This window comes from Lepidochelys kempii, chromosome 1 (assembly GCF_965140285.1).
Source record: "Lepidochelys kempii isolate rLepKem1 chromosome 1, rLepKem1.hap1, whole genome shotgun sequence".
Taxonomy (NCBI): Eukaryota; Metazoa; Chordata; order Testudines; family Cheloniidae; genus Lepidochelys; species Lepidochelys kempii.
The window spans coordinates 124,395,860-124,409,048 of record NC_136380.1 but is presented as its reverse complement, the minus strand read 5'-3'; the positions used below and the strand labels follow the sequence as shown (position 1 = coordinate 124,409,048).

General features: G+C 38.9%; 1 protein-coding gene across 6 annotated transcripts in view; it reads right to left on the bottom strand.

The window, feature by feature from the left end:
* Nucleotides 1-58: 58 nt before the first annotated feature.
* Nucleotides 59-13,189, bottom strand: part of RGN (regucalcin) — a 25,899-nt gene continuing 12,768 nt past the window's right edge. For 3 of the 6 annotated variants that reach the window (XM_073353488.2, XM_073353498.2, XM_073353507.2), the window contains 5 exons: nucleotides 12,998-13,180; nucleotides 11,854-12,069; nucleotides 10,084-10,215; nucleotides 4,180-4,334; nucleotides 60-190 (listed from right to left, as the gene is read on the bottom strand). In XM_073353488.2, the coding sequence (XP_073209589.1) occupies nucleotides 104-190; nucleotides 4,180-4,334; nucleotides 10,084-10,215; nucleotides 11,854-12,069; nucleotides 12,998-13,180 (773 nt within the window). In that variant the 3' untranslated portion in view covers nucleotides 60-103. Of the gene's footprint in view, nucleotides 191-2,397; nucleotides 2,736-4,179; nucleotides 4,335-10,083; nucleotides 10,216-11,853; nucleotides 12,070-12,997; nucleotides 13,181-13,189 lie in introns of those variants that run through there. The other 3 variants (XM_073353525.2, XM_073353515.2, XM_073353479.1) reach the window with 2 other exon arrangements.

Sequence of the window (13,189 nt, the reverse complement as noted above, 5' to 3'; positions counted from 1 at the left end):
TTTTAATTAGAAACTGAATCTTATCAGCTTTACTGTATTCTCATAACATCCAATTTTGATGTTAAAATCTCAGCTCTTGTACTTGGTCAGGAGATTGAGAAACTCAAGCATGTAATCCTTTCTGGTAGTTTGGTAGCCCCAATTCCATAGCGACTGGCATCTTGTAAATACACAGCTGGTGTGCAATTATCTGGAAAGAGAGAGATGCACATTTCATTCTGCCACTTACAAGTTGTTTGTTCAGCTTTGTTCATTGCAAAATTTCATTGTGCTCCTGAAAAGTGAAGCAAGTAATTATTGTCCTTCCTTCCGGATCTGAAGCAAGTGATAATTACTGTCCTTCCTCCCCAACTGCCATTAAAATCTGTAGCCTATCTGGAATAAAACTGATTGCTTCCAAAACAGACGCTGCTGTTACCCTAAATGTGGAAATTTCAATACCCAGTCCTGATGGGAGACTATGCCAGCAGTTCACCTTTAAAAAAATAGTGCTCCAAATATTTTAGATTATCCTCTTATCTATCTAGGTTCTTACTGTGTTGAATGGACATTGCTGTATCTCCAATTCCTCCAAGCCTTCTATGGATAAAATCTCTGTTAGTCTCAAATTTGTGAGAAGCTCCCAGTAATCCTGATATAGTCCCAATTTCTGTAACCCAACTGCCCTGGAAAATGAAGCATTTTTAGGGGACTTTTATGCCCCTTCAGAAGTTTTTGGTCAACATTGTTTTTGATAAAAATTGGGTTTTCAACTAAAATTTTTCATGGAAAAAAAAAAGTGTTGGCTTTCTGGGGAAAATTTTGATTTTTCATCAAGAACTCTAAAGCCAAAAACCTAAATATTACATGGAACTTCATAGGAGTTTTAGTTTGGTTGCCTCATGTTCCCATTCTCCTCTATAGGCCAGGCTCCCTTGTCAGACTATATCTCCCATGATGCATGTAGGTCAGAGACACTCCAACAGGGGAGACCACAGTGCCTCATGGGAGATATAGTCTGACCAAGATGTCCAACGTACAGAGAAGAAGTAAAAAGTGTAAGAGTCACTGTGGCAACATTTCCAAATTGAAATTTTACAGTTTTCAGTCAAAGTTTTCCAGTATTTGAATTTTTATTGAAAAACTGAAGTTTTCCATGGATTTTTTTCTTCTGGTCAGCTGTACGTGCCGCATTTAGGAAGAACCATGATCGGTACGGTTTAAAAACCTGAAGTGGATAAGACAGATTTCATTGTTGAATGGGAAAAAAAAAAAAAACACACCACCTCATGTGTTTGTGCAGGTGACCTGTATTAATGCCTCAGAACATAAACAAGGAACTTGAGAGGAAGACAGCTCATCTCCTCTTTACTGCTTTGTGGATAAGAAAAGCACAACCCCTTCACCCCCCAATTTTTTATTTATTTTTTTTTTTTTTAAACAGGTGAACTCTAGTGAGATGGATGGACATGGGAGATGTATGAAACCAGGTTCTTCAAGGTGAAAGAGTATATTGCCTGGATAGTGCAAGCTAGTTTGCATTGCCCACTGCAGTTACTCTTCCTATTCTGAAGTTACAGGGATGGCTATGTTAGCTAATACAGTTAGTAGACACCTTTCATAGGCACTAATTTAACCAATAAAAGTCTAAGTTACCTATGAAAACCAACTATATAAAACAAGCTATTTAAAATTAAACATCACTCGCTAAGTTATATTACAGTAACAAATATTTTCTTTACTGTGAATGTACACAGTGGATAATTTATGTGAAGCTTTGAAAGCTTGTTTGAGAGAGGTAGCAAGCAAATGAAGGCAATAAAAAAAATATCAGTGACTCAATACACTATAAGTAAGGCTACGATTATGTCACAGAGGTCATGGATCCGTGACTTCCACTGATCTCCGTGACATTTTCTGCCTCCGGGTTAGAGCTCCCAGCCCCTGCATGGTGGGGGCAACCCTGCAGCTGCCCAGCTGTAGTTGGCAGCCAGCAGATCCTGCAGCTGCCGAGCTGTGGCAGGCGGCTGGGGGACCCTGCAGCTCCCAGCTGCGGCGGGTGACCCCCATGAGTGCCCAGCCACCTCAGGAGTGAGGGGACCTCACAGCCGCCCAGCCTGGGGGCAGGAGGACCCCATAGTTCCCACAGCGGTGAGGGACCCCAGAGCTCCCACTGACCACAGCAATGGGGGATCTGGGAGCCCCAGCAGCAATGGGTGCTGAACCCGCCTTCCTATTTTGTCAGGGATATTTTTTGTGAAAGTCAGGGACAGGTCACAGGCTTCCATGAATTTTTGTTTATTGCCAACGACCAGTCCCTCACTTTTACTAAAAATATCTGTCACAAAAAATTAGCCTTAACTATAAGCTACAAATAGAAAAGGAATGGTAGAGCAAACAAGGCAAAAAATACCACTGTTCAACTTATTTTCCAAAGTTTATTAAGATGAGAGTGATTTTAGTGTTATAGAAAATTACAGGAGATATTTAAAGTTACACAAGAGACCAAGAAAACAAAGAATTTTGAAAAATTTGATGCATTTCAAAAGTTGCTTCATTTATCCGTTTCTGCCAGAAGTCTACCCACAGAGCTGTGGTTTCAAATGCAGGAGATGCAGAATTCCAGCTCAAGTACTTCTTTAATATGTTTCTTGCTTAAGCTACTCTTGCTTTTGGACGTGTACTTTGTTCTGAAGAGTGAATATTTAACCTGCAAATGAATGTGGTGGGATTCCTTTCACCCCTAGTCCAGTTATCTATTTAAAAATAAGGGAGAGAGAGAGAAGATAATTGTGATGATTCATGTATCTTTCCACAGAGTAATTTGTTTTAGAAGACTGTGACCGACTTGATATCCTGCAATTTTCTACATTACAACCCATCACCAGATATTAATTTCAACCCACTGCTGTTTCCAAACAACCATAATTTCTATGCCATGGCCCATTCTCCAGAAAACCCTCTTTCAAACACAGTTGGGTCTCAATCCTACAGTTAAAGAAAAGGAGTACTTGTGGCACCTTAGAGACTAACCAATTTATTTGAGCATAAGCTTTCGTGAGCTACAGCTCCCTTCATCGGATGCACCTATCTTACAGTTGATTGTGTACAGCTACAGGGGTGTGCCTGCATGCAGTCAATTGCAGGATCAGGGTTTTAAATCCACAAGGTCTGTGCAACAGGCTAGCCTGCCCCTATAAGAGTCAGGAGGCCTGGGGCTAGCCAACCCTGTTCAATCAATTCAGTTGTCTGCAACAATTAGCTGCCTGCCAAGCTAAGGACTAATTGGGTCAGGGGACAAGGCTGAAACACCTGGGATTCAGAAAACTCAGTCTGGAGAAGGAACCACAGAGAGCAAGATGGGCTCCTATGAAAGGCCCTGAAGTAGGGTCTGGAGGAAACAAGGGATTCAGCCCTCAATTCTTAGAGCAGGGAAGACTGAAAGGTAGCCCAGAGGGGCTGAGTATATGAGGGGGGCTCCAGGGAAAGCAGCCTGGGAGTCAGTGCTCTATCTCAGAGCAGAGACACTTAAAGATGGCCCAGGAGGGGCTGGGAACTGAGCCCAGAGGATAGGCTGAAGAAGAGCCCAAGGAGCGCAAAAGAAGTTTGTTTGGGCTTCTGAAGGGGGCTGAACTCAGTGACCCAGCTGGAGAGCTGAGTCACATGAATCTCTGGGAGAAACAGAAAACATAGGGGAGAGGCAGTTGAGGCGATGGGACATGTGCAGCAGAGGGCGCCACAGAGCATGCGTGCCCTATGCCAGTCACCAATTTAAAAAACAAACAAAAAAAATCCTAGCAAACTAAGTTATAAATAACAGTTTGGTAGATAACACATTGTCTCCTACTTTGTGTTAAAACAAAAATTCTCTACAAGTTTTTGCCCTGCTAAAGTTGGGAATTTTTTTTAAAAGTAGAGGCTTTTTGGTACAGAAAATGATGATTGTACAAGACATTAGCTATGTCAGTATTGTTACAAGTTTAGAACCAGTCTACCATGTAAACATGAAAAGACTAGCAATTTTCTAAATACAGCAGTAGGGACCAAAAAACTGAAAGTCAAAAAACCAAGAACAATAGTTTTAAGTGATATGGTACATTCAGACTGACACCCCCCCACACCACCACCACCTGCCTTCAAACCAAAATGTATAAGAAAATTCTTTCTGGTCTTTTAAAAGAAAAGAAATAATTTAATCACCTTGAAAATACCACCAGCCTGTGGTTGCCGTGAAAACGATTCATCATCCATTCCTTGACATGCAGAAGTCACATACATTTCTGAATAATCCTTTCCACCAAAGCAGCAGGAAGTTGTCTTGTCAACAGGCAGCTTCACAGTCTGGATTCTTTTTCCTGGAGGGGAGAAAAAAAAAAAAAGAAGCTTTTTGTTGGTTTATTTTCTACAAAGAATTTAACAAGATTGCTAGTAACCAGCATAGAACCCTATGTTGCACAGAAATGCCAGGTTTGGGGTGGAGGGAAAAGGGGGAGACCAATTTATTGTAATTTAGCAGGCTGAGTGTGAGGCTGGGAAGAATTCAGAGTTCCATTCTTGATTCTGTCATTTACTCCCAGTATAGCCTTTGGCAAGTCACTTAATCTCTGTTTCTGTAAATGGGGCCTGATCCAAAGCGTACTGAGGTAAGTAGGTGTCTTTTTCCATTGTGTTAATAAATATTAGCCTTTCATTATTTTTGTATGTTAAACTCTCATAATTCTGTTACCCAAAATCCTTTTTATGTTGTGTGTCTATAAATGCAGTCCCCTGTATCTATGAAAGTGAAAAATTCTATCCTTGAACTGAACTTAGTATGTGAGCAACGCTCAAGAAGGTATCTAATTAAATATTGGGATGTGCCTAATTATTCCCTGCATCTCTCAGTTTGAGAGAGAGTCCAGATGACCAGGAAGGTACCCCTCAAAATTAATGAAGGGACCCTACAGAAAAACAAGACTGGGTACTTGATATGGGGTGCTTATTATCCAATTAAGTTCTGAGATTGGTAAAAGGTATTTGTTATTGCAGCTGTTCCTGTAATGAATGAAATAATGGCCCCCGAAAGATGTTTTAAGTTTTAACTCATTAGCAACTGCCTGTTGCCATAGCTGTCAGTAATAATGACTGGGTCAAAAATCTCTTTGGGTTATCAATCAAAACGGATATACCATAAAAAGACATTCTATAAGTAATGAGGTAAACTAAAATATCAAACTGTACACATTGTGGGAAAGTAATTTTTCACTCCAAAAGGAATTTCTTTATCTCACACCCTATAAAAGGAAAGATTCTGGGAGTTAGACTGAGAATTAAAACTGCCAGCATTCCACCACTTACAGCGGTGTCAGCTTTTCACCATTCACAAAGACTGGTAAAGTAAACTTTGCTTCTGTAGTCTGCATAGTGCTGGTATTACTCTTGGATTGATAATCTTTAAATAATTCCATCTGAGCCTGTTATTTTGACATCTCACATTATTATTAAATTCAAACATGGAACAATAGGCTTCAATGGGCTTTGGATCAGGTCCACATAAAACAGGGATGATAATGATTATCTGAACTTTGTAAAGCACTCAAATGTCTATATAATTATTACAGAGACTCAGGATACTGACATGCCAGTGGTCCACTTAGCCCAAGTATAAGGTTTCTGGCAGTGGCCAGTACTAGATGCTTCAAAAGAAGTTTCAAGAAACTTCATAACGAAAATATATACAGGGGAAATTCTTTTTAATCTCAAGCAGTAAGTGCTTGTCTAAGGCCCTGAATCATGAGGGTTTATACCCATTACATATTTTTATCCTATTTATCATATAGATATTTCATACATTTATTGAATTCTGCTGAGGTCTTGTGTTTTCTTTAAATACATTTCCTCTCTCTCTCTCTCCCCACCCCCCAATGTTGGTAATCCTTGCAGGTAGAAGCAATGTAATAATATATTGAAAGTTTAAAATACAACTTTTTATGGTGAAATACTTTAGGAGTGAAAACTCCTAGCTCCACTGTAGTCAAAGGGAGTTTTGACATGACTTTGCCAGGCCAAGATTTCATCTTTGTATTTTAAATAAACAGATAGTAAACAAAATTATTTTAGTTTGCAAAAACACTTTTGTTGGCTCACCCAACAAGCTACTCTTATTTCCTTTTCTAAACGAAGTACCAACACAAACAACAACAGTTACTTGGTCCATGTTTGATAATCAAGTCCTTAAATGTGATTTCAAAAAAGGATGAGTGAGATTTTTCCATGTCTCATTGAAACACTTTGCGAATTTCTTGTCACAAGAGTTAGATACATTTTAAAAACTGCCTTAAAATTAATCCCACAAAGATAAGTCTGCTTCAGTAATGGACAAAAAAAAGATTCCCATGTATATCCTGAATAGTCCACATGGTTTGAGAAGCATCTTGGGCTCCCTGCATCTATAATAATAAATAGCATCTTACATTTTTACAATACCTAAAATAAACTGACAACCGAGGGCATGTCTACACAGCCCAACAGTTCAACTATGGGGGTGTGAAGTGCAGCACACTCTACTATGCTGCGCTGTAACTGCAAGTGCAAACTAAAGGTTCGTATTTTGTCTGAACTATGCAAACTAGATATCTTTTGGTTTGCGCGTGCAGATACTAGAATTCCATCTCACCACTATTTAATCCAGTTATCTCCAAGGATTGCTTAAAAAAAGATGCCAAATAAACAAGTTCCCTTGTCTATCCACCTCCACCCAAATGCTCCCAAATCCAAATTTCACTGAGTAAAACCTGAAAATCCCCTTTCTAAAAATGTCCCATCTTCACCTTAGCCCAATTGTTTCACGAATTTTTCTGCCACTGGCTAAAAATAAAATAAGCCATAGACTGTTTTATCAGCCAGTTTGCCAATAAAAAGCCTTCAATTGGCCATTAACTACAGAAGCGAAAGACATCTTTGCTTAGTCCAAACCGACAAGGTGAGAATATTAGTAATCTAAAATAAACTGAAGTGATATGTATAGACTAAATCTATCAGGTTAAATCCCTGGGCTTTCAAACGTGTAGTTTAAATAAGACAGTAACACCACACTCCTTTCACTGAGAAGGACAAGTAGTGGGGAGCATCTATTCAAAGAGAGACAACAAGAAAACGAAACTCTACAATGGAGTGAAAAACCCTCAGAACAAAAACCCATCCACACACAAACATACTGTCAAGTGTCAAATGTCCAAGCCCACATCAGCCAAGTACATTTTGACTCCAGTTCTCGGTTGACCTAAACACCCTATAACTTTCTCCAGAGAAGAAAAACACAGGAATTGTCACTCTAGATCAGAACGATATCCTGTCTAGTCTGATATCCTGCCTCCAACAATGCACAGCACCAGACTCTTCAGAAGAAGGTACAAAAAACACTATAATGGGTAATTGTGGAATAACCTACCCAAAGGGGAAGTTTATTCCTAAAACCCATCAGTTAGTGGTTTCCTTATGCTCTTACATATGAGGGTTTACTCTCCTTATTAACAAACAAGCATCCTAGCTATATAAATGTTTAATCCATTCTGCTCTTGGACTCAATTCTATCTCATGCCAGTGAGTTCCACAGGTTGTGTTTAGGTAGCATTTCACAGCTTTCAATAGGTTACAAGGGATTTTCAATGAAAATGGAAAGTACTTGTGTTATAAGAAAGGGTAAGTAGGAGCAGCTAACTTACTTTTTCTGTACCAATCATTCTTTTGTACACCTCTACCATGACCCCTCTTATTCATCCCTTCTGTAAGCAACCCTAATCTTTTCATTACTTTAAATTGTCTTCATCACCCATCCCTGAATGGTTTTTATTTCTGCTATTTTTAACATAATTTGAATAGAACAGAACACAGTATTTCACGTGTGTACCAATGATTTTTATTAACATTTTCAGTATTATTTTCTATCCTATTTATCCACATTCTGTTTGCATTTTTTACAGCTACTGTGTATTAGACAGAGAGGTTTTCATGGAGCTGTCCACAATAACGCTCAGGTCTTCTTCCTGACTAGTAAGTTAATTTAGAATCAAGCAATATGTATAGACAAATTGTGCAATTAAAATCTTCCTTTAAAACACGTATTACCTTGTCTTTGTCAAAATAAATTTCATAGGCCATCATGCTGCCCATTCACTTAGCTTTGTCGGGTCTCTTTGTAGTTCCTTACAGTCTTTTCTGGGTGTGACTAAACTTAATCATACCTCTCAACCTGCCAAGTCCCAAATGTTGGAAGTTACATGCGACAGACTCAAAATGAAGGAGGCAAACACCTGAGTGCGCACACATGAATGATTCATGCTGGAAAGTTAAAATGCTGTGGGACACTAAAGAACTTTATAACCTCCATTCCATGATTCTATATTTATGGTGTAAATAATTTAAACAATAAAAGTGAGTAGAACATAGGTAACCTTTGTGCATGTGTCAAAGGGGGTACTAGCTAAATAAATTTGTGTCATCAGCCATTTTTGCCACTTCACTGCTTACCTCTTCTTCCAGACCATTTAGCAATACAGGAACTCTTTACTTAAAGTTGTCCCGGTTAACGTTGTTTCGTTACTGATCAATTAGGGAACGTGCTCGTTTAAAGTTGTGCAATGCTCCCTTATAACATTGTTTGACAGCCGCCTGCTTTGTCCACTGCTTGCAGGAAGAGCAGCCCGTTGCAGCTAGCTGGTGGGGGCTTGAAACCACGGTGGACTGGCAGCCCTCCTATCAGCTTCCCGTTCCCCTAAGTTCCCTGTGCAGCAGCCACCCAGCAGGCTACCAATTGCTGGCAGTTCAGCTGTCCCTCTCCCCGCTGCCCTGTGCTGCTCCTACCCTCTGCCTTGGAGCTGCTCCCCAAGTCTCTTACTTGCTGTGCAGGTGGCGGCTAATGTCAGGGTGTCCCCCTTTCCCTTCCGCTCCTGCTCCCCGCTCCTTTACCCCATCTCCATAGTGGGGAGAACGGGGCGGACACGACAGGGCTCAGGACAGAGGGAGCTTGCTGGCAGCAGCTGCTGTCTCAACTTGCTGATCTACATAAAAAGGCAATGTACTTAGAGGGGCAATGCACCTCTCTCTCACACACACACACACACACACACACAGTGTGTGTGTCTGTCTGTCTCTCTCTGCCATGCTGTCTCCCCTCCCTCCATTCGTGCTGCCTTGTAGAGTGTGAGGCTACATTAACAATGTGTTAACCCTTGAGGGCTCAGCCAAATGCTAGTTCATCATTTAGCAGTAAGTCATTCTCTGGGAAATATCCCACCCTCTGACTTCACCACCTCAACCAAGCTTCACAATTATCATTGCTGTGTAAAGTATTAAATTGTTTGCTTAAAATGTACTCTCTGCGTGTGTGTGTGTGTGCACGCGTGTACATGTGTACACAGACATACAGTCTTTTGTCTGGTGAAAAAACTTGCCCTGGAACCTAAACGCCCCCCACCCCCTTACCCATTTACAGTAATTCGTATGGGGAATTAAATTTGCTTAACATCATTTTGCTTGAAGTAGCATTTTTCAGGAATGTAACTACAACGTTAAGCGAGGAGTTACTGTATAGTAAACACTGGTCTCAGACTGAAAAATGTCAGACTACTAATTCAAAAAAATGATAATCATCAACCAAAGGCCAACGAACGTGGGGAATTATAGAAACAGTTCAGCTACACTACCATCTAATGGCCAAGTTGCAAAAATACTTCTGCAGCTTCTGTTATTTAATGAATATGTAAAAACCCATCTCAAACCTGTCATTTTGGCTGCTATCAGAACTCTTCAATGGATACACATTTTTATATGTTTTATATGTTTAACAGAAGCTAGCATGCTGATCACAAAGGTTACATATCCATGACAAGACTAACTTTTAAGAGGAAGAACTTTAAATGAAATCATTCCACATCATTTTTTGTAGCCACTATCAAAGAAGAGTAGATATGTTTACAAAATTAGCATTGGAATGAGCATTTAAGATAAGAGCTGTTCATCCACAGTAGATTATGAGTACAGACACACTTCCAGAAAAGCCCATTATCCAACTACCCCTTAGCTTATTTAATGCAAAATTTCAGTTCATCCTCTGAGAGGAATTACCTGTCGCAGGGTCTAGACGGATCACTCTCCCTCCATCATAACAGGCTACCCAGAGTTTGCCTTCTGTATCAATACACATTCCATCAGGGATGCTTTCTTCCTTTTCTAGCTTGTACATACTCCTGCGATTGGCTGCAAAAGAAAATCAACAGGCATCATACACTAAGGGAGATATTAAGTTATTGTGAGTTAACATTTTCCTAAGTCATACTCCTAGAAATAGCTAAGAAGGATGATTTTCTAATGCTGCACTGAATCCAGCTCCCTGCAGTCTTGCAGATGAGAGAGAGAGTATAAAAGACCAGTTTGTTTCTGCAGATGGTTATTATTCAGCTTGACAGCCTGCAAGTCAGTTTGACTGTCAAACACACAACAATTATTTTTGGTACTCCCTTCTGGTATGTCAACCATATATTTCCCCCTAACTATAAATCAGGGAACTATTGAATATATTATAGGAATTAATAATTTGTGTATTCCAAATTTGACTCTTTTCCACCTATACAGCATTTTATAAGCTGTCTGGGCCACTTCATAATTGGATTTTTTCAGTCACACATAGAACTGGAGCCATCTCAATAAAGAGATTCCCAGAACACACCACTAATTGTTCCAACACAAAGCTGACATTCAAATATATAAATCAACAGAAAGTTAGGAAAACTATGAACTCAAAGAGACAATGTCAATTTAAAAAAATTGCACTTTATATGAACATTTTACCACCCGCTATTATTAAAAGATATTAACAAAAGAAAATCCAACTGTTCTAGTTTGTTTATTCTGCGTTTTGACAATTGACTGTCAGAGTCAGTTTGTTCCTAGGTTTCCTCTGCTGCGTGTGGCTTTTTAATATAGAAAAATGTGATTGTAAACCACAAATATGGTAGTGGGACTTGGGGCAGACATTGTACCTAAAACTAGTTTAAGCTCAATTTTAAAACTAACCAGATTTCAAAATGATGGTGTTCCTTTAAACCAAATTATTATGGTTCATGTTACTTTAAATCAAATTTTTAGAATCCAAGTTGGAGGAGCTTTTCCATTTGCCCATGCCTGTGAAAAGACCTTGAGGTTATGGTGGTGTTTTTTTGTTTTGTTTTTTTCCCCCATAAATAAGGGAAGATGATGTTTGAGTTACTGCTTTTCAGCATTGGTTGGCTCTCTAGGATCTTCTTCAGTTAGGGATTTCCATTTTAAAACAATATATGAATGCACACACTATAAAAGTGTAGCACATTTTATATGCTGAAAAGATGGACTACAAACTTCTCTGCTAATTCACCTACTGTTTCATAACAGGCAGCATAGCCACTGGAGGAAAATGAGGCAAAAATGCTTCATACTTGATAACACAGAAACATTAGAAGTGAATTGTAAGTGTATAATCAATGAATGTACAATTTACAGGCTCAGCACAGATTGCAATGGATAAAATGAATTTTAACAAATTATTTCAGGTCAATTATTAAATATATAAATTTAATAATGTCCTAATATGAACCAATCCATCTAATTACTCTGAGCCAGGAACCTACTTAGATAAGCTGGTTTTTTAACCCAGTTTCTGCTAACTTGTTTTAAACCGGGTTTTGATGTCCAGAATGGATGAAGCCAAACCACATTTAAACTAACTCAAAAAATAATGCTCTAGGACCACAGGTTTAAGTAGGGCCTGGGTCACAATTGATTTTTTGCTTAATAGTTGAAAGAAAAAAACTGCACAGAAAGTAACTTAAAAATATTTTAGCATAAGAAAAGAATTCATACAAATTTTTCCTGTTTGCAGGTCATAATCAAAGGCATCCACAGAGAAGGACAGGCTATCAATGTAAAAGAAAGTCTTGTGATCCAGTGACCAATCCAAGCCATTAGAGATGTCCACCTGATCAAAATGCTTCACTACAGAATGATCAGGGAAGAGTGTATACAGAGCACCTTGGTGTCTCTCTAGCACAGCAGGTCGAATCTCCTCAGCCATGGTACCTACAAAAATGAGAGGGTCATTCATTAGAAAGCACAGCTTCACAGAAACCAAATGCACTCCTTTTACAGTGGCAATGACTGCCTCTTTGACATAAACTTCCCTCAAACTTTGACTAGGTTTTCTCCTTTAAACATTCAAAGAGATTTAGTTAAAACCAAAAGGGAGAAGGCAAATTTGATTGTGTGCATTTAACAGAGCATGATGAATAAAATTAAAGATTTTTTAAAAATTGTGGCTGCAAAGGAGTTGAAGGCAATCATGCTAGCATTGTTAATTCCACAGTGTTTTCAAACTGTAAGATGGTTGTCACAATTTAATGCCCCTCCTCCCCCAAACATTGGAAAAAATTGCACTAACTTTAGAATCAGGGCTACAAAAAGTCTTAAAATCTTAAATGACAAGTTATGCCACTAATAGAGATAATTTTTGGGCGGGGGGGTGGGTTTGGTAAGAGAAAATTGAAAATAAACCTTGAAATTTCAAACGTATATCAGACACACTCTCTCTGCTTTGAAAACAATTTGCTGTATGCTTAATTGTTTTTGAAAATATATTTATATTCAGTGTATGGGAAAAAAACAAACAATAAGTTTTCCACTATAAACATATTTGCATTGGTATTTTCCAAGTACATTCAAAACAAGACATGAATGCCAACATTGGAGACAAGAAAATAAATTTTTATACAACGAAAGAATTTTTTTTTTTTTTAAACAGAATAGAGCAGAGCTCTGGGGTAATACATTTTTAAAAGTGGATTAAATTATTATGGTATTTTAGAATTAATATTTTCTGTGGCTTGAAAGTAAGATGACAACCTCGACTTGAAAGACAGACACTTCCTACATCTGCCAGGGTTCTTTACAAATTGTCCCTAAAATCTGAGGAAAAAGTTCTAGTGCTCCTTAGTACATATTTCCAACATACCTGCAAAAAACCTCCCTGCAGGGTCCACTTTCCCATCATTGAATCTGTTGTTTGGTTTATCCTTGTCAACGTGAACAATGGTGGTTACTGACTGGTCTTTCCATTTTAAAGCAGCAAACCTGGTTCCCAGGGTAACAACATAATCCCCAGATTTCCGAAGGGCCACGCTGCTAACAGGAGCATCTAGAGACA